We start from the raw sequence: 21,292 nt of genomic DNA on the forward strand, positions 1-21,292 counted from the left end.
GCTCAATTATATTTTGTTATTGTTAATTTGTATCTTACACTGTCCGTTGTCTCCCTTCACCCACATTTCTGTTATCATCCCCTTTGGAGGTGGGGCGGCTATATATCCAGCCATATGATAGGTCCCCCGTTTTTTACCCTTCCCCCTACCTGATCATCCACCTAGCCTCATTACATCACTACTCTCATTATTGTTCCTGAGGGGTTTATCTTTCCTGAAGTCCATGTGTCGAGCGCTCTTAGCTGTACCAATATGTATTCTCTGGTCTATCCAGATTTGTAAGGTAGAACTGGGTTACGGCCTTGCGGGTAGGGAGCGAGTATTCAAGAACTAGATGAATGATGTGTGATTTGTCGGTGCTATACTGCACCTGGGTTGAATCATCCCTTCCTTATACTACTTCTGAGGGTGTGGGTGGTATCCAATTATCTACAGATGGGATTTGGGTTCCACTCCAACCCCCCTCTCTCAAATCAATATAATTGTTTGTTTTGGATCTTTTGAGACCTGATGGCTGATCCCATCAACACCTCATGATCACACAGCCTGGTGTGTTTCTTCCATGTGGGCTCATTTGCTTCCCTGCTAGATGACTGCTTGTTTGACTTGAAGCCTTTAAGACTACAGACGTTATATGTTTTGATAGCTGGGTACCATCCGCTCTCTTCACCACATTTGCTTATGCACCCATTTTGTCTTCAGCAATTGTGTCGGGAAGGTGAGTATCAAAGAGAGCCAGGTAATCAGAACAAAGTGTTCTTGGGTTAAGGGAGGCCGTGAGCGAGGCCCAAATTCCATCTGCTATCTTACACCTTTTCATATAAATATATGTTCATTGGTGTCTATCCCTTTCATTATAAATTAATATATTTACATATCTATAGACCCATAGCTATACCTCTATAAATAGCTTTTGACTCCTATTTCTTCCCTCTATTTCCTTTCACCTTCCTTCTATCCCACTATCATACTCACCTTCCATTTGGCTCTCAGTATTTCCTCTTGGATACATTGCTCTTCATAAAACCCTACTCGGGATTATACACCCTCCTCACCATCAATTTTAGATCTCTTGTTTTTCCCTTTGTCTATGAGTTTGTTGGCTCCCCACTCTCTCTCCCCGCCCCATCTTCTTCCATGTCCCCCCTGAACTGCCGGTCCTGTAGTTTCTCTTTGGGATTGCTCATCCTGCCTATCTTATATAGACAGACAGAGGGTGGAAGAAAAACCAAAACATAATAAAACAAAAACAAAGCAACAACAAAAAATAATAGATAGTTCCAGGTCTGTCTGCTGACCCTAATGTATTTTTTCCGATCAAGTCTGAAGAGGTGACAAGCCCTGTACCCCAGGCCAGAAGTCTATTTTCAGGATTCTTTAATGACTTGGTTACTTTGTTCCCCTTACTGTCCAGGTACACTCCCTTTGCCTCTCACCCCACTGTGCATGGGGCATATCAGGTACACTTTCCTGCACAATGTCTCCAGTGCTGTCCCCTGTACTGTTATTTGTCAGTGATAAAATGTCTTGTCTTGTGGTGGGGCAGGCCCTACGGTGCTCTCTATGCTCTGAGCATGATGTCGTCCCTGGGGCTTGATGTGTCATGATGAAGTTCTTTCTCTCTCTCTCCCCCTTAGTTCGGTCCTGTGTGGTCTGGACAGAGCCACCTCTCTCCCCAGGCTATATCTTCAGTGTTGTCCTCTGTATTGCCTTCTGGGGAGACGGTCAACATAGATCGACTTGGGTTGTTCTTACAGCTCTTATAACAATCCATACATCAATTGTATCAAGCATATTTGTACATACATTGCCATCATTATTTACTAAACATTTACTTTTTATGGACACCTTAATATCACTTCCTCTTTTTTCTCTCCCTCCCCCAACACCCGCGTGACTCTTTGATAAATTATGTATTATTATTTTCTTATCTTACACCGACCATGTCTCACTTCCCACAGTTTCTGTTGTTTGTCCTAGAGGGGGTATGTGTGGTTTATGTGTCAATCATTGTAATCAGTTCCCTCTTCTTCCCCTCCTCTTCCCACCCTCCCACCACCCTCCTGGTATCGCTACTCCCATTCCTTTTCTTGGATTCCGTGTTCATGGGCTCTCATCTCTTATATGTACCTGTGCACATGCTCTGGTCTAGCCCGCAGTGAAAGGAAGGACTGGAGTCATGATAGTGGGGAAAGAGGAAGCATCAAGGAACCAGAGGGATATTGTGTGTTTCATTGGTGCTATTTTGAGCTGTGGTTGACTCATCCCTTTCCTTGTGACCCTTCTGAATAGATGTCCTATTGTCTACAGATGGATTTTGCGTCTCTGCTCTGACCAACCTGGCATTCTGTGATGCTCACACTCCCAGCACAATTGCTGAACACAAAATGGGCACATAAGCAAGGGTGGTGAAGAAATCGGATAGTGCCAGGCTATCAGAAGATATAGCATCTGGGGTCCTAATGACTTGAAGTTAAACAAGCAGCACTCTAGCAGAGAAGCAACTAACCCACATGGAAGAACACCATCTGTGCTATCATGAGGTGTCCACAGGATCAGTTGACAGGCAATAGAAAACCCCAAACAAATAAAAAAACCTATTGTTGAGAATGAGGGGTCACGTTTATGATATCATTTAAAATACCATGGCTTGGGTCAGGTACACCATATTCCTCAAGGTAATATTTTTATTATTAAAATTTTAAAGATATATTTTGCAGCAGATTCACCAAACGCAATATGTCATTAAGTTCGGTTTGAGTTGATTTAGTTTAGTCTAGTCTAATTTGATTTAGTTTAATTTAGGACCCAATTGCAGTAAAATCCTGAAGAACTTCATTTTTTACTATTTTAAGTGGGTAAATACATAGAACACTTAAAATGCTTATGTAGGAGATGTTTGTTTCATTTTCCTCATTAACTTTGTTCATTAAATCATTTATTATAGTGGTATCAATTCAGGGATATTAATTGTATCCTTTACATTTAAAAAATTATTTTATTGGGGCTCATATAACTCATCGCAATCCATACATACATCAATTGTGTAAAACACACTTATACATTCGTTGCCTTCATCATTCTCAAAATTTGCCTCTGCTTCGGTTCCTGGAAGCCGATTTTCCTTTTTATCCCAACCCCTTTCCTCCCCACTCACCCCTCCTGTATCCTTTATATTTTTATACAATTCTAAGTTATATATTTTATTGTTCATAGTTGTCCAGATTTTTGATGTATTGAGAACATTTTCATTTCATATTAGGCATTTCCAGTTATGTCTTTTACAATGACACTCTGCAATTTTTCAATGATGTATAATGATTTCATAACTTGGGGACACATACCCATGGTAATGACCTTTATAAAACAGAAAACATTGCTGTGTGCACTTTATTTTGCTTTTAGATTTACAGTCGTTGATCACCTGAAAGTTACTTATGTTAGTATGCTGCCCTGTACCACCCTCAGAGTTGTTCTATTCATTTCAATAGGAACATTTTTAATAGAGTTTTGCTTTCCATCTTGAAATGCCCTAATTATTTTGTAATGTATACAATTATATTAACTCTGTTGTAAAGTTTTATCTTATATTTGAAATAAAAATGTCATATTTCCAACCTGGCAATAACAAGTAGAAGAATTTAACTGCTGTTAACTTACATACATCACCTATTGAGCACCAATTCTCAAGAGTCTTGGCAAAGAGTGCATTGGGAGGAATGGTTGAGGAGTTGAAGCAGGCCTGAACTCAGTCTTACAGATATCAGCATTTTGGGATGCTAGTTTAGCGGTTGATTTTCCTTCTTCCCTCTTTTCATAGATTCCCTGGTTGAGTAGTGGTTATGCATTGGGCTGCTAGCTGCAAGTTCAGCAGTACAAAACCACCAGCTATTCCATGAAGACAGATGAGGATTTCTAGTCCTTTAGAGAGTTACAGTATCTGAAACACTCAAGGACAGTTCTTCCCTGTCCTATAGGGTCACTTTCACTTGGCATCTATGCAATGTCACTGAGTTGAGTTTGGTATATTTCAACTTATGGATAAAAACACTTTATAATTACTGTGCATAGTTTATGTAGCTTTATTTTTAAATGATTTGAGGAGAATGGCAGCTTGATTATATTATAAATTTATATTCGCTGTTGTGAAAAAGCTGCCAGATTGTTCTAATGTGACGGTAACATTTGGTAGTTTCTGGCACTCTACATCCTCACCAGTCTTTCATGGTATCAGTCTGTCTTTTGAAGCAGAAGCACAATAGTAAACTTGCGTTACTAATTTATTGACCATTTAACTTGCAATTCTTAATGATAGTTGATGGACCACGACATTCCACATGCTTGCTTGCTAACTTTGAAGACATCAGATCAGATCTCCCCATTTCATCAATTTTGTAATTCGGATTTTAGCTAATTATGTAGTGTCTTTCTTTGAAAATCATTCAGAATGTGGCACTCCTCAACAGCTCATCATCTTCTATTCCTGGATGACATTCACGGAGTATAGAGCCCAGCCACTTTAGTAAACTATTTAATCACTGATGCTCAAGAGGGTCTTCTATTTAAATATAAAAACAAAATCATTTAAATGAAATATTCCCGATATGGTTGCACACTCAGGATAAAATATAGGCCCCATGTGCTGAAGCGAGATCTTTGCTTTAACCCTGGCATAACTCCCATCTTGCAGCCTTAGGCAGCATGAGAGAGTATATGTGGGAGTATATATGAGTACAGTCTCAGAAGCTGATGTCTTACCCAGCAATAAAGATTGGCAAGGAGGCACTGCATTGGCCAGCATTAGACCTTCTCTTTGATGCCAAAGTTTTCATCCCAAAGTCATGAAATAACCAAGTAGTTGTCATTTTAAGCTGCAAAGAACTATGCCTGATTTCTCTACAACAGTAGAAAACTGGATAATTTTGATAGCCCTTTCATTGGGCCCCTATTTTTCTACAATTTCCAAGTTCCAAAAATTGGAAAGTTCTGTGGGTATATTGATTAAATTACTGACCATGATTTGGAGCAGTGGGAAAAAACAAAAACAACATATGGATTATAGAGCCCAAGCAACGCTTCTTCAATGTGGAAGGAAACTGCCAGCATATACGGGTACTTTGTAGTACATGTGATAAAAACGTCATTTACAAAGGGTTACTGTGGGAGTTATATAATCATTTGTCAATTTGATGATTAAGAATGTAGGGGTGGAGTCTAGCCTGTCAATCAGATCATAGCCAATGCGGCTTCTGTGTGGGCATGGCCTTCTCATGAGAATTCTGGGAAATCCAGTATTTCATCCTTGGAGGCAGGAAAGACTCTTTCTCACTACTTCACAGCTTGGGAGACACCGCAGCTGAGAGGACAAATTGACCCATCCCGTGCAGCCCTGGGTGCTGGGGAAGCCATTCTGAGACCCCTGCCAGAGCTGTTTCCAATGACACTGGATGCAAAGACTTGCTACCCACTGGCCTGTGATCTTCTAAATTCGGCATCATTGCATGTGTTTCGTGAGTATGAAGAGGACTTTATAGATTGCTGTTGGACATATAGGCTAATATCAGACTTATGGACTTGATCTGGGCTGGGCTGGGCCATTTTCTCAATGTTCAATTGCTCTTGTATATAAATCTACTTCTTATACACACAGAGATGAAAGTGACCTGGACTGAAAAAAAGAAAAGAAAGAAAGTGACCTGGACTAATGAGCAGAGATGCACGTAGTCAGAATCTTAAATTGTTCAGACACCCACCAACACCAGATGCCATGAGATGGCAGGCAGTCTGCTGCAGTGACTGGGGTCAAGTGATTACATTCCAGCCTACATGAGAGAAAATACTCAATTCCGTGATCTCCAACTGACAACTGGGAAACTGTCCTGTGCTTGAATCTCGGGATATTGACTAAACCTCTGGGTTTTTGTTTTTGTTTTTTACCAAATCATTACTTATTCCCCTCAGCAGAATCTGCTCAAGAGAAGCCATGTGAGTTCCACTCTTTAATTGTATTTCAACCTTTAAAAAATTAGAATACATTAGAGATTATACAGTGGTTAGAAGTAAGGAGGAAAATGGATGAGGTCAACCCTCGGTCTGGAACTTTTTGCAGACATTGATATGAGGGATAAAAACGAAGTGGAAATCTGAATGGGAAATAAACTTTAAAATAGCACGTTCAAAGATAGTGCCACTGCTTGCACTGTCAAAAGTATGGATAATTTTCCAAAATGGATGAATCTGTAAGCTTGGTTAATTAATTCAAGGTGAGATCTCTGAGCAGTTATTCAGTGGCCATGCATAACTCGAGAGACTGAGCAGGAATGTTCAGGCTTCAGAAGCACCCATTTCACCTGGGGAAAGGCCACTTCAGTGTCCATGACAAGCCCTAAATGTGGAGGTAACATTCTACCCTTGGTCTGGGAAAGCCAGCACATCTTCAGGCAGTGCTGTAGCTCCTCTGGAAAAGCAGAGTTGTGGTCAAAGACGCTGTTGCTCTGTGTTCTTCTGTGCCTGGTGACAGTTCCCCAAGGTGAGGGTCTCAGATAGCAAAGCTGGTTTATGGGGCCTGTGGTGAGTGCATGTGACTGACAGGAACTTCTCTCTTTATTTCTAGGTGTACTGTCCCAGGTGCTGCTTCAGGAGGCTTTTCCAGGTCTGGTCAAGCACAGTCTATTGTTCTCCCTTACCTGTATGGTCTCTGGTTACTCCATCACCAGTAGCTACTGCTGGAGCTGGCCCCTGGGGAAGGGTCTGCAGTGGTGGGGCCACATATGCTATGGTGGTGATACATAGTATCACTCATCCTTCTGAAGTCCACTCTCTAATCACCAAAGACAATTACAAGAACCAGTTCTCCCTTTAGCTGAGTTCCCTGACTATACATGACACAGTCCTGTGTTATGTGCAAGGTACACATTGTGGGGACTCAATGTGAGCCCAGACACAAACCTCCCCTGAAAGGGAGGCAAAGAGCAGCAGGAGGCACTAAAGACCCAAAACATCACAGGTCCCCGCCCTAGAAAGGCACAGAGGAGCAATCAGGAGGATTTCCTGTTGGAGTCTGCATGTTCTCTAACTGGCTCTCAGCATCTCCAGCGACAGATTTCACTTTTCATTTCTTCCCTACATTTTCTAATCATCACTGCTAACTTGAAAGGAGGAACTAGTAAACTAGTAAACTCTGCTTGCAGTAGAAATATATACATGACTCTGACCCTTCATTATTTTCCTAAATGACCCATTTTTTTTGACAAGCAGATTATCATGATCATTCTCATCCTACCTGTCACGTAAAAACTGTTGACAATGAATGGAAACACAGGCACATAGACACTCATGAGTGCAATGCATGGTTTAAAATTCCTTGAGCTCCAAGGATATAGAGTATTTATATTCCAAATGTGTTGTGAAGGCACTATTTGTTTTTTTAGCATTAATTTTGGACTGGTATGTTAGATTAGGTGTTTTTCTTTTCTTAAAAATCATTTTATTGGGGGGCTTGTACAACTCTTATCACAATCCATACATCCATCTATTGTCTCAAGCACATTTTTATATTTGTTGCCATCATTTTCAAAATATTTTCTTTCTACCTGAGCCCTGGGTAGCAGCTTCTCATTTTCCTCCTCTCATTCCCCCACCCCACTCCATCATGAACCCTTAATAATTTATAAATTATTATTACTTTGTCATGTCTTCTCTGACTGATGTATCCCTTTACTCACTTTTCTCTTGTCGGCCCCCTAGGAGGGGTTATAGGTAGACCATTGTGATCGGTACCCCATTTCCCCGCACCTTCACCTTCCCCTCTTGGTATAGCTACTCTCAATATTGATCCTGTGGGATTTATCTGTCCTGGATTCTCTGTGTTTCCAGCTCTTACCTGTACCCGTGTACATGCTATGGTCAAGCCAGATTTGTAAGGTAGATTTGGGGTCATGATAATGGGGGGTAGGAGAGGAAAGTTGTATGTTTCATCGGTGCTATACTCCACCCTGACTGGCTTGTCTGCTCCCAGCGACCCTTCTGTAAGGGGTTGTCCAGTTGCCTTCAGATGGACTTTGGGTCTTCACTTTGCACTCCCCGACAGTCACAATGATATGATATTTGTTCTTTGATGCCTGATACCTGATCCCTTTGACACCTTGTGATCACACAGACTGGTGTGCTTCTTCCATGTGGACTTTGTTGCTTCTCATCTAGATGGTCACTTGCTTATCTTCAGGCCTTTAAGATCCCAGATGCTATATCTCTTGATAGCCAGGCAATATCTGCTCTCTTCTCAACATTTGCTTATACACCCAGTTTGTCTTCAGAAATCATGTTGGGAAGGTGAGCATCATGAAATGCCAATTTAATAGAACAAAGTGTTCTTGCATTGAGGGAGTACTTGAGTAGAGCCCCAATGTCCATCTGCTACCTTAATACTAAACCTATAAATATACATACATAGATCTATTTCCCCATCATCATAAATATATTTACATATGTACATGCCGGTATTTAGACCTCTAGAAATGACCTTTGCCTCCTAGCCCTTTCTTCTATTTCCTTTTACTTTCCTCTTGTCCCACTATCATGCTCAGCCTTCATTTGGGTTTCAGTAATTCCTCTTGGTTACATTGCTCTTGATCAAGCCCCACATCCTCATTGCCATAGATTTTAGATAACTTCTTGTTCCTTTGTCCCTGGCTTTGATAACACCCATTTTTTATCCCCTGTCTCCCTATGTCCCTCCCCTGGAATCATCATTCCTGTTGTTCTCCTCCAGATTAGATGGTTTTCATTAATAAGTATAATTCAGTGCCATTTCACTTATGGGTAATGTTTGTTTAATCAACACTACATACACAAACTTTTGTATCTTATTTCTTCTTACATAAACTTCTGGTAGTTTTTTACCTTGCAGCATTGCATTTAATTTGAACTATAAATTTACTAGTAAACATTTATTTAATACCCTTTAAAAAATTAAATGTATTAGGACAAAATTAACATAAGTACATTCTTTTTATCTGTATCTCCCACCCATCAGTCAGTTCTAGTACTGTTATGAAAACACTCCTTTGTTTCTTCATTTTCTGGTGACTTGAATACTGCTTTGGTTCTGGAAGCTATAATATTGTTCACTGTTGGAGAAATTTAATGGCTTTCCTTTAGTAAGACAGTCTAGGAAGAACTCTTGATGATTTCTCTTCAAAAATTAGCTAATGGAAACTTTACGGGTAGCAATAGAACATTATCCAGTATGCTGCTGGAAGTTGAGCCACCAGTTCAGAATATTTTCAAAATATAACATGGAAAGTGCTGCTTCATCAAGGTAAGGTTACCCTTAGTGACATGGATGGAGAAAGGGTTTCAGGACTTTCATTGCTGATGCTATAGCACTAAAGTGAGAAGCTATAGTACAAATGACAACATTATGGGCATTCCGTAGACTTAGAGAAATACCAGAAGGAATGACCCACTCTGGGACATCAAGGTGAGTTGGCACAAAGAATTCCACAGAGACAATGTGGTAAATTCTGCATTATTGAGCAGTGATAGAAGTCTTCAGAACTTGTGAGGAGTCTTTTAAGGTGCAGCCATTCACCTGTCTCTTCCCCCAAACAAATTAGAGTCGAGATGACCACAGACTAAATCCAGTGGAATAGCGTGGATACACTGAATCCAATGAAATAATGCACCACCCATAAATCAGCCTACAAAATCCTGAGGCCAGAAGAAGATGCTATCTGGCTACCATTATCGACCTACCTAAAAGGGGTCATGAGAAATAAATAAACAAACAAACAAATAAATAAATAAAAGGGGTAAAGGTTCACACTTCACATTAGGGATGGGTTAACTAAATGTTTGCAGGCTAATAAAATGTTTGCAGGCCAATTATAGCATGCTAACTTTTAAGATAATAATTTGTATCTCCCACATATAAGGTCATAAATGTAAAAATGGCCCTTCAAAAGATACAACAAAAATATTTCCCTACCCTTACCTTAGGAGGCCTGGATAAAGTGGTGAAATATGTAGAACACCATTTTAAAAAGACAAGGCTTACTGGTTGGAGAGAGACTAGTTGAATCCGTGAGAGATTAGACCTCAGTAAGCCTTCAGGCTTGGGGCATATCTCATTCCAGTTGCTCAATGTTTCACTGAACCGTAGATAGCATGGTGAGAAAGAAACAAACCACTAGGGAACACACACTCAGGATGATTGACCATTTGAAAAAAAAATGGCAGCATTTATCCAAGTACAAAATACTCTGCCAGAGAAGTAGTAAAAACAAAGTAATACAAATTGGAAGCCAGAGGGTAAGTGGGAGAAGTGCTATTGTATTATGGGGATTACAATCAATGACATAAAACAACATGGGTATGGATTTTTGAGAGGAAAGCAGATTTGCTCTGTTAACATTCCTCCAAGTCAAGGTAAAAACTAAATAACACAAGATGCTAAAGAAATTAATGTCTATAAAATAAGACTGTGGAATTATGAAGTATGCCTCCAATACACTTGGAATTTCCATAAATCACTAGAATGCTGAATATTGATATCTTGGGTATGCAAAACTTTAAGTGGATGTTTAAATGGATTGATGTTTTGGGGATCCATAATTCTATGGTTTACTGTTTCTGGAATGAAAAATTGAAGAAAAAATGATCTTGTATTCATTATCCAAATCATTTCATCCTGAAATACAACGTTCAAAGTCAGTGAAAAGTTAATATCCATAGGCTGCCAAGGAAGACTAATTTAAAGTTTACTGAACTTTAATATGAAAAAATGAAAAAATTTAATGAACTGCTGCAGTCTCATAATTAATTAATAATTAATCACATGAAAAATCAGGAGTCATAATTAGTCATAATTAATCACATGAAAAATCAGGAGGCACTATAATTTCCATGAGTGATTGAAATACAAAGTTTTTAGAAAGTTGTCACAAAGTTTCAAAAGTTGAAAAATACAGCTTTGTTGATTGGATATTAGGGATTGCATGATAGATAGAATTCTTCATGACAAGTAATTTATTAATCACAAGCCTTACTTTTAAATACTCCACCACATGAATATGCAAACAATCAGAGATCTACTAGATCAAATATGAGTATGTTGTGTTTCCTGAAGGATCGTTTAACTAGCATACCCTCCCCGACAGAAACGCTGAGGAGACAGCTCTCACACCATGGACTGGATCTTGAGAATCCTCTTCCTGGTGGTGGCAGCTACCGGGAAAGAAGTCACCGGTCTCAGGGAGGAGGAAGTGATTGTAGCTACTCTAGATTGATTTTGTCCACCTGTCTTCACTCAACAGGCAGTGACTCTGAGGTCCAGCTGGTCCAATCTGGTGCTGAAGTGAAGAAGCGGGGTGCTTCAGTGAAGATCTCCTGCAAAAATTCTGGACACTCACTCACCAGTTACCTTATTGACTGGGTGAGGCAGACCCCTGGACACAGGTTTGAGTGGATGGGAGAGATCTACACTAGTAATGGTGGAACAAGATACCCACCAAAGTTCCAGAGCAGAGTCACCATGACCAGGGAAACATCCATAAGCACAGCCTGCATGGAGCTGAAAGGTCTGAGTTCTGAGGACACACCATGTATTACTGTATGAGGGGCACTCAGTGAGATAACCCAGTGAGACAGCTGTGCTGGGCTCACAGAAGATAGTCAACCAAGGTACAGGCTGCCAATTTTTTCAGATGGGTAATCAAGAGAACAAAAAGAAAACCAACAAACATGTATTTACTTAAATTGTTTGAGACAGTGCCCAATGCATGTTCCCCAAAATCAAAATTTAGGGAGGCAGGAGAGGGATGAAGGTCCCTTACTGATTTATTTATTTTCCCATTGGGTAGAAGAGCCTAGCATCCAGTTGGAGCCAGTGAGCTTGGTAGCAAAGCAGATTCTGTATGCAAGGGTTTATTCCAAATAAAATGTATATGCATATGTTTGGTCAATCAGTGGATTGCTGCAAACAAGTTCTCTAAGCAATACAGTTGTCTTAGTTTCCTTAGAGAGTCTTTAAAAAAGAAAGAAAGAATGAAAAGCACGGTCTGTGTTTTGTACTGTGTGGAAGAAAAGTATTTTGAACCGAAGGCTATTATCGCGTATTTAAGAAACTCAAGGGGACATGAAACTTTGGCTGCTCGATATAAAATAGTGGTTTTTAGATGAATTGAGCATTTTAAGGAAGGTCTTGAAGATCTCAAAGATAGATTCCAAGTAGAGGTCAGATCAGAAGTTTATGGAGAATGGTGGGACTGCTTTTATTTTTGTTTGTTTACTTATTGTTGTACAGGTTATATCTTGTGTCATTTCTGGGTGGGCATATGGTTGTCATGGGGCTAAGGATTAATCCTTCTAAGAAAACTGAAAATTGCATTGGTGAGAAAAATGTCAATGATGATTGACTTTACATCACAACACAAATCATGTCAATGCTTTGAGAGTAGTAAAGGTTATCCTAGGAAATTTTATTGTAAGAGACTCTGCCATGTTGGGTGAGCTGAAAACTGTCCAAATACCTATTATTAGGAGACTGTATAAAGAAACTCTGATACATACACACAATAGAATACCATGCATTTCTGAAAAACAGGGATGGCATTATGAAACACCACATGATGTGAAGGGACTTGGAAATCATTATGCTGCGTGCAGTTAGTTGATCACAAAAGGACAAATATAGTATGTGTCCACTAATGTGTGATGAACACCAAGATGAAGGAAGGCTTTTACCCTCAGGGTGTGCAATAGTCTGAGCTGGTCTCCCAAGCAACAAGATAGAGAGCCTGCCAAGTGCTCATGGGACATAAATCACCTGCTTTATGTGTACGTGTTAAAAACCTCTCTGACAGAGGACATTTCATCTCAACTGGGGTCAGATTTTCAAGCAGGGGCTAGAAGATCATTCAATTGCTGCCATACAACATTGTGCTAAGGTCACTCAAAATCAGTAGACACATCTACAATACTGGATTGAGACTATACTTGTGTAGTCTTGGGATCCAATCCCAGTAGCCACAAAGTCAAGGGAATAGAAAACAATATTGGCTAAATGTGTGTTAGAAACATCTGCAACTTAAATGGTCTTGAATAGAAATTATATGACTTTGGCTACAAAGGATTATCTTCCCAAGCGACTGCTGGCATTGGAGCCTCTGCTCATTTGGTTAACTTTGCCGGGGTTCTCAACCTGTGGATCATGACCTCTTTGGGGAATCGAACGACCCTTTCACAGGGGTCACTTAAGACCATCAAAAAACACGTTATGATTTACATTATGATTCATAACAGTAGCAAACTTACAGTGATGATGTAGCAACAAAATAATTTTATGGTTGGGGTCAGCGACATCATGAAGAACTGTATTAAAGGTCGTGGCATTAGGAAGGTTGTGAACCACTGCTTTACAGGAGCACATCGAGTAGTGGGAATTTCTTTAAATAAAAAATACTATGGAACAAAAGGTCCTGTTCCAGGCTATTCTGTTCCAACAGCAGTACATGGCGTTATAACAGCGTGGGGGAAAGACCATGAAAAAGATGCATTAAAAATCATAGTAACGCAGTTTTCATTAGTGCCTGTATTTGCAGTCGGCCATAGCTGTGACATTTTTAATGCATGTCAGAAAATATGGGGTGAAGATTTGAGACATGTAATAATATCAAGAAGTACAGAATTGCCACTAATAATCAGAACTGACTCTGGAAATCCTTTGACACTGTATTTAAGTTTGGTCCATGTTATAGAGAATTCAAAGGGTTACAAGTTACTGCCACCTTACCTAAGAGTTATTTAAGAGAATGGAATATATATTAATACCTTATAAGAAAATTGTATAAGGGGTGAAAGGAAAAAAGGGGAGTGTTGAAAATATTCCCTTTGTTTCTGGTGGAACTTTGCTACAGAAGTTAACAAGAAATCTCTTAAAATATTCCTTCAAGTGTAGTTATGTGATAGCTTATGTATTTAAATCCATAGTTCTATTGGATCAAACATAATTGTACAATTGCTGCCATCATCAACTGTGATACCTTCATATCAGCTCCCCCTATCCACTCCCATCCCAACCCTGCAACCCCCAGAACCCTCAATATATATGTATATTTTGCTGTAACTTCCACCATCCCATGCATCCTATCACCTGAAATTCTGATGTTTGTTCCCTTTTAGTGGTGTTATACAGTCACCATTGCTGTTAGTTTCTCCCTCCCCCACCTCCCCAGTTCCCCCGAAAAGACCTGCATGGGACTTCAATGAACCAGAAGGTAGGGAGAGGCTCCGAATTTATCGCCAGGTTCTCATGCCTGATTTCTGAGTGGCAGCAAAAAAGCCGCCCAATTTGACCAAGGTGGGTAATGTAAGGCAAGGTCCCCAGGAAAGTCCAGCTGCATTCTTAGAACGCATCATGGAAGCTTTTAGGCTGTATACCCCATAAACCTGACATCAGAGGAAAGTAGGGCTGCAGTAATAATGGCTTTTATTAATCAAGCTGCTCCAGATGTCAAAAGAAAGTAGAAAGGCTGGGGAAAAAATTTTAAGGATTTGTCGGAGGTGGCAGTGAAGGTCTATAACAACAGAGAAACCTCAGAAGAGAGGAAAGAAAGACAGCGGATGGAAGATCGAAGGTTCCAGGCAGGAGAAACCAGGAAGATTACAAGGGAAATTGCCCAAGTATTAGTGGCAGCTACTGCAAGTGAAGAGGGAGAACAAGGGAATGCGTTAATAGAAATGGGAGGCCTAGACTAGGAAAAGATCAGTGCAGCTACTGCGAGGAAAGAGGGCACTGGGCCAGAGATTGTCTCAAAAAAGAGCTTTTGAAAGGAATGATATGGTGCTGGCATTGCCAGGAGGATGGACACCAGTTTGACAGGTGCCCCAATCTTCATAAGCCAGCATGTCCCCTATTTTTAAGGAAGGGGGAAAAAGGCAGGACCTAGAATGAGGAACTCGGGGTTCAGAATCACTCCCCGAGCTTAGGGTACCATGATTGGTGGAGAGGAAACTGGTTGATTTCTTGGTTGACACAGAGGCAAAACACTCGGTCCCCACCCACAACAATGAAAAACTGTCCTCTTGTACCAGCTGGGTGCAAGGTGTCACAGAGACCAACTGGTACTGATGGACTTCTACGCGCAAAACGGACCTCAGCGTGGGTCAAGTAAGTCACTCGTTCATGCTCATCCCAAAGTGCCCGACACCCCTGCTAGGAAGAGATATTTTAACCAAGTTAAATGCCCAAATATACTTTAAAACGAACAAGTCTGCTTGGCAGACTAAAAAAGACACTTTTAACTACTCCACACCACCAACCAGGATGAATATCAGTACTCACAGTAAAAAGAAAGATTCATAACTGCTAAAAGAAAAGAAATAAAGAATAAGACTGAGGTGCTGCAGCCACTGGAAGCTGTAACACTGCCAAAAGCTGTGGCAGTGGTGCACACACCCAGCCATCAACAAGGAGACTCCATGGAAGCTAAGGGCCATTGTGCCGCAGACAAGGAGGTGCAAAAGGCTGCGGTCCAAGAAAAGGAAGGAGATGGACCTGTAGAACCAGGTCGGCAAGTATGCCTTGTTCAATTTTCTTTTCCAGGAAAGGGGTCCTTTCCACATGTGCCTGGCTACACAGCTGAAGAACTTTGGGTCAAACAAGAGCTGTAAGCCCTAATAGAAGAGGGCTCGCCGTGGCTAAAAGCCCAGAACAATCTTATCCTCCCGGCTGAGGTGGGACTCAAGAGATGCTGTACAACTTACACCGTACTACTCATTTGGGGAAAAAGACGCTACAATTGTTGCAAACTGCCAAACTACAGTTCAAAGACCAAGGACTGACTGCAGAACAGCTGGTGAGCCAATACCATGTCTGCCAAGAAATGAAACCAGGTAAAATTATAAATATGCATCAAGGGGCTAGAGAAAGAAGTAAGCAACCTGGGCTACATTGGGAGGTGGATCTCACTGAGATCAAGCCAGGCAAATATGGTTACAAGTACTTGTTAGTCCTCATTGAGACTTTTTCAGGTTGGGTAGAAGCTTTCCCAACTAAAAGAGAGACAGCCCTGATAGTAGCAAAAAAGGTGTTAAAAGAAATAGCTCCAAGATATGGAATGCCTCAAACAATTGAATCCGACAATGGGCCTGTTTTTGTAACCGAGGTCGTTCAGAATGTATCCTGGGCTCTGGGGACAAATTGAAAACTGCATTGTACATACAACCCAAAAAGCTCTGGGCAAGTAGAGAGAATGAACAGAACTTTAAAGTAGACTTTGACCAAATCAGCTTCCAAGACTGGCGAAAACTAGGTGACTCTCCTCCCGTTTGCTATATTCCGTGTGCGGAATTCCCCCATGTTTGAATTGACACCTTTTGAAATTGTGTATGGTAAACCACTCCCCATTATCCCTAGAGCATTCAATCTGCTCTATGCAGGCCTGCTGAGATATTAGGGGCTATGCAAGCCTTGCAGAGCAGACAGGCCAATGTTTGACCTACCATTCAGGCTGTTTACCAAAATGCTATTGAGCAGGCAAATGCAGCTGCAAGTCAACATGAGCATTTGCCAGGAGATTAGGTCTGGGTTCGAAGGTTCCATAGCAAAAATCTAGAAACCAAATGGAAGGGGCCTTATCAGGTTGTTTTAACCTCCCCTACAGACTTAAAGGTGGAGGATGGGATAGCTGCCTGGATTCACCACAGCCATACCCGCCTAGCAGAGCCTCTGGAAAAGGTGTGGACGGTAACTCAGCACCCCACCAACCCCCTTTGGGTGCGCCTCAGTAGACTATCATGATCCTGTGGCCTGTGGCCCTCTGGGTGTTCCTCTCTGCGATTATCAAGGAAAATGAGACTATAACCAACATGAACCTTAGATTCACACCTGGACTCTAAAAAATGTAGTCACCGGTGACATTCTGGCAACAGTAAGTAAGACACATCCAATAACTGCGATGCGGTATCTTGAAATATTTTTCAGCCTTGAACAGCTCTGGCAAGAGAGAAGGATTGGTCCTGCCCCCCGAGTGGCATGGCATGTCGGGTATAGCACACCTTTAAATAATAAACTGGTCATGAGGAAACAGGGGTTTCATGTGTGCCCTATGACATGGCCTCAGGGCACTGACAGAGCAAAGTTGTGGGGACGCAGCCTGCAGCAGGGGTCTTCCAGTAAAGCATGATGGCCCTATTGTTCTGAATGGGCTTGTGTAACCACCAATGATGGTGACTGGAAATGGAGTTCTAAAGAAGACTCTGTGTCAATGAAATTTGTGTCAAGTAATAGTGCTGATGCCAATAATACCATAAAAATCACCATCCACATCACTGGGAAACCTGGATCCGAGGAATAATGTGGGCCTTCCGAAGTAATAGCCACCCCAGTACCAAAAGTCCTACATACTGTAACATCAACGGCTGGTCCAGAAGACACGCAGAACAGGGTTTATCTCAGTTCTCCTTTGTTTGATTTAATAGTATCAACGTATAATGCTTTAAACAGTACTAACCCAAATGCTACCAAAAGTTGTTGGCTTTATTATAGTATAGAACCCCCATAATATGATGCCTTAGCTATAAACAGAATTTTGGTCCAGGAGGCTGATGCAAGTTGTGACTGGAATAGCCGTAAGAAAAAAAGTTTCACAATAGAAAATGTTCAAGGAATTGGAGCGTGTGTGGGAAAAATTCCAAAAAAATATGAGCCCTCATGTATAAACATAAATTCTCAGGTCAACCAAAGCAGTAAGTGGATAATTCCTACTAAAAGTAGTTTGTGGATATGTTCAAATTCCTACCCTTCCCCTTGCCTGTATACCAAGTTGTTACACTCCACCAATGCTACAGAATTCTGTGTAAATATAATTCTTTTCCCGCGGGTTATTTACCATTCGTGGGAAGATGGATGCTTACAATGGTCAAACCAGCACTACCAGAAGGTTAAAAGAGAACCTGTCACTTTTTTTTTTAAATATTTTATTAGGGGTTCATACAACTCTTATCACAATCCATACATATACATACATCAATTGTATAAAGCACATCCACACATTCCCTGCCCCAATCATTCTCAAAGCATGTGCTCTCCACTTAAGCCCCTTGCATCAGGTCCTCTTTTTCTGTCACTGTTTTAACTGTTGCTCTGTTACTCAGAGTTAGCGCTGCTGGAGCGGGCACAGAAATAGCTTCTCTAAGCAACCAAAATAATGGACTGACCCAGTTCTAGAGTTTAATTGATGAGGATTTAGCCAGACTAGAAGATGCAATAACGCATCTAGAAAAATCTGTAAGCTCTCTTTCTGAGATAGTCCTACAAAATTGTAGAGGGTTAGATTTAATTTTTCTACAGCAAGGAGCAGTGACCACCCCCCACCGATTGACCAGTCAAGAAAACACGTGCGAAACTGCTTGCCAACCACCACTGGACAATGCTGGCACCAGAAGTTTTCTCTAATCAATTTAAAGAACAGCAACACTGGACTGGCCCCTGGCCCTGGCCCCATAAAAGCCCAGTGAACAAAGAACTCAGGGCTGATTCCCTTTGGCTGCTGGGTCCCCACTGTGTTGGGCAGTGGAGGGAGGGAAGCCCTAGCTAGAGCTAGCAAATAAACTCCTTTTGCTGCTTTTGCATCTCAACTGGTCACAATTCTTCCATGCGCCCAAGGTGAGCTCGCATTCCCTCCCCCAATCCAACACTCGGGGATGAGAATTATATTACAGTTGAGTCTCAACTACAGTTTACTCAACAGATAATAGGATAGATACGTGAGGTTTGCTTGAGTGCCTGGGAAAAGATAATTCCATCAGGAGAGAGAAAGCCAAGTTGCATGGCTATAAGACAGCGGATTGATGAATCCTATGCTGACTTTGTGTTCCAAAAGTTCTATTTCCAAATGTGTAAAGAATGTCCAGGCAGTAAGAGACTTAGTGCATAAGCTATCTTATGATTTCTCCAATAAGCATTGTAAAAATACCTTCCACAGGGAACAGGGCACTCTGCTAGATTATCTCAGGATATGCAGGAATGTAGAGACAGAGGAATACAAGGCCGACCTCATGGCAGCTGCACTGGCAAATTATATCAGACCTAGAAAAAAGTGTTTTAGTTGTGGGAAGACAGGTCATCTTCACAGAGTGTAGGCAGAGCAGGCTGCGGCCTATGTCAGAGCATGGGCCAGGGACATCGAGTGGGTTTAATAGAACCTGAACTCTGCCCCGCTGTAGGAAGAGAACTCATTAGCCAAGACTTCCCAGTGGGGAAATAGTGGAAGGAGCTTGATACAGACCCTGCCAAGCAAAGCATGGGAGGCAAGGTGTCTGCCTGCCAGAGCAAAGAAGAGAGAAACCTCAGGTATCACCCAGCTTCACAGCAGGAGACCTGACCTAACCAATCTTGCAAAAGCCCAGGCTCTGTTCTCCCTGCTGTTGTTTTGACTAACTAACAGATGGCTCTCAGAAGCCCTCACAGCCCTTTGCTGATTCTAGAAGCAGGAACCTCTTATTGAAAAAGTAATACACCTTGGGGATGAAAGCCAGAGTGAATCATGTCTTGTTTTCCTTCTTGTACAGGAGCCAAAAATCTATATATCATCTCCGTGCAGGGGATCAAGGGCCGGCTAAGCAGACTGCCCGCTGCCGGAGTGGGTGACATAGTGATGGCCACAGTCAAGAAAGGCAAACCCGAGCTCAGAAAGAAGGTCCATCCTGCAGTGGTAATACGGCAACGGAAATCCTACCGGAGAAAAGATGGTGTGTTCCTTTCTTTCGAAGATAATGCATGGGTCATTGTGAAAAATAAAGGCGAGATGAAAGGTTCGGCCATCACAGGACCCGTTGCAAAGGAGTGTGCGGACTTGTGGCCCCGGATTGCATCCAATGCCGGCAGCATTGCGTGATTTTGCCATGTTTGTGAAAACCTCCAACAACCCTATTAAAAATTATTCACACACACACCCCCAAAAAAAGAAGAAGTAATACAGTTTTTATCAGGAAGTTTTAACCTAAATACTCAAGAAATTCAAATTGATACTGGAGTTGATAAGAGTTGGGAGAAAAAGCCAAAAGCTGTGATTAAATTAGAAATTATTAAGAGCAGTAATTGGTGTCCACTACCAAAGAACTAATTGTGATTGTTAGCCTAAATAGAACCATTTTATATTAAGCAATCTTTCTGCACCAGTCCTAAAGTGCAATCTCAGGCCTTATAACATTTTCAAAAGAAAGAAAGAAAGAAAAGGCCAACTAGCCCCTTGTTCCTAAAAACCAGCAAACGACTATCCTGTGCCAGAAAATTGTGCAACCTCAAAGTCTGCTTGCTCAGTCGCGCTGCTTAATGGCCAGTTTTGCTTCTGTACCAGCCTGCTTAGTCGCACTGTTCAACCCCAATTTCTGCTTGTATACCAGCCTGCTTGCACAGTATAGCAATCTAATGAAGCCTTATAAAAAACCAAGTCTGTAAGCGAAAGGGACCAGCCGATGGCCACATTTTGTCTAGGGCTAGCTGGTCCCTGCGCAGGTTTCTTTTGTTATCAAAACTTTTATTTCTTTCAATCTCACATCTCAGTTATTCTTATCTGGCTCATGTACAACAAAATAAGATGTTTATTAGGAAAGTCCAACCTAAATTCTCAAGGTGTTGCTGGAGTTATTGGTCAAGATTATGAAGAAGAAGTTAAGGCAGTGATTTATTCTGATATACCATGGTTTGCAGAGTGAAGACCCAAAGCCCATATGTCAGCCACTGGAGATCCCCTCTAGGGGAGGATAGGAGCCAATCAAGGTGCGATGTAGCATCGATGAAAAATACAATTTTCCTCTAGTTCTTAAATGCTTTCTCCCCACCCCCCACTCTCATGATCTGAATTCTACCTTGCAAGTTTGGCTAGTTCAGAGGGTGTACACTGGTACAGACAGGAACTGGAAGCACAGGGAATCCAGGGTGGATGATATCGTTAAGACCAGTGGTGTGAGTGGTGATACTGGGAGGGTAGAGGGAGAGTGGTTTGAAAAGAGGAAACTGATTACCAGGATCTACATGTGACCTCCTCCCTGGGGGACAGACAATGGGAAAGTGGGTGAAGGGAGACATCAGGCAGTGCAAGATATGACAAAATAATAATTTATAAGTCATCAAGGGCTCATGAGGGAGGGGATTAAGTGGAGAGCAAATGTATTAAGAATGATGAAGGCAATGAATGCAAAGATGTGCTTTACACAATTGATGTATATATGAATTGTGATAGTTCTATGAGCCCCTAATAAAACAATTTAAAAATATTTTAAAATGATA

General features: G+C 41.3%; 1 protein-coding gene across 1 annotated transcript; it reads left to right on the top strand.

The window, feature by feature from the left end:
- Positions 1-19,547: 19,547 nt before the first annotated feature.
- Positions 19,548-19,898, top strand: LOC142427537 (large ribosomal subunit protein uL14-like). The gene has a single exon (XM_075532765.1). It carries the CDS (start codon positions 19,548-19,550, stop codon positions 19,896-19,898), a length of 351 nt encoding a protein of 116 aa, XP_075388880.1.
- The last annotated feature ends 1,394 nt before the right edge of the window (positions 19,899-21,292 follow it).

Source organism: Tenrec ecaudatus, chromosome 15 (assembly GCF_050624435.1).
Source record: "Tenrec ecaudatus isolate mTenEca1 chromosome 15, mTenEca1.hap1, whole genome shotgun sequence".
Lineage (NCBI taxonomy): Eukaryota > Metazoa > Chordata > Mammalia > Afrosoricida > Tenrecidae > Tenrec > Tenrec ecaudatus.

Excerpts from the sequence above, each read along its gene's own strand:
- LOC142427537 (XM_075532765.1), top strand. The coding sequence starts at position 19,548 with ATGTCTTGTTTTCCTTCTTGTACAGGAGCCAAAAATCTATATATCATC.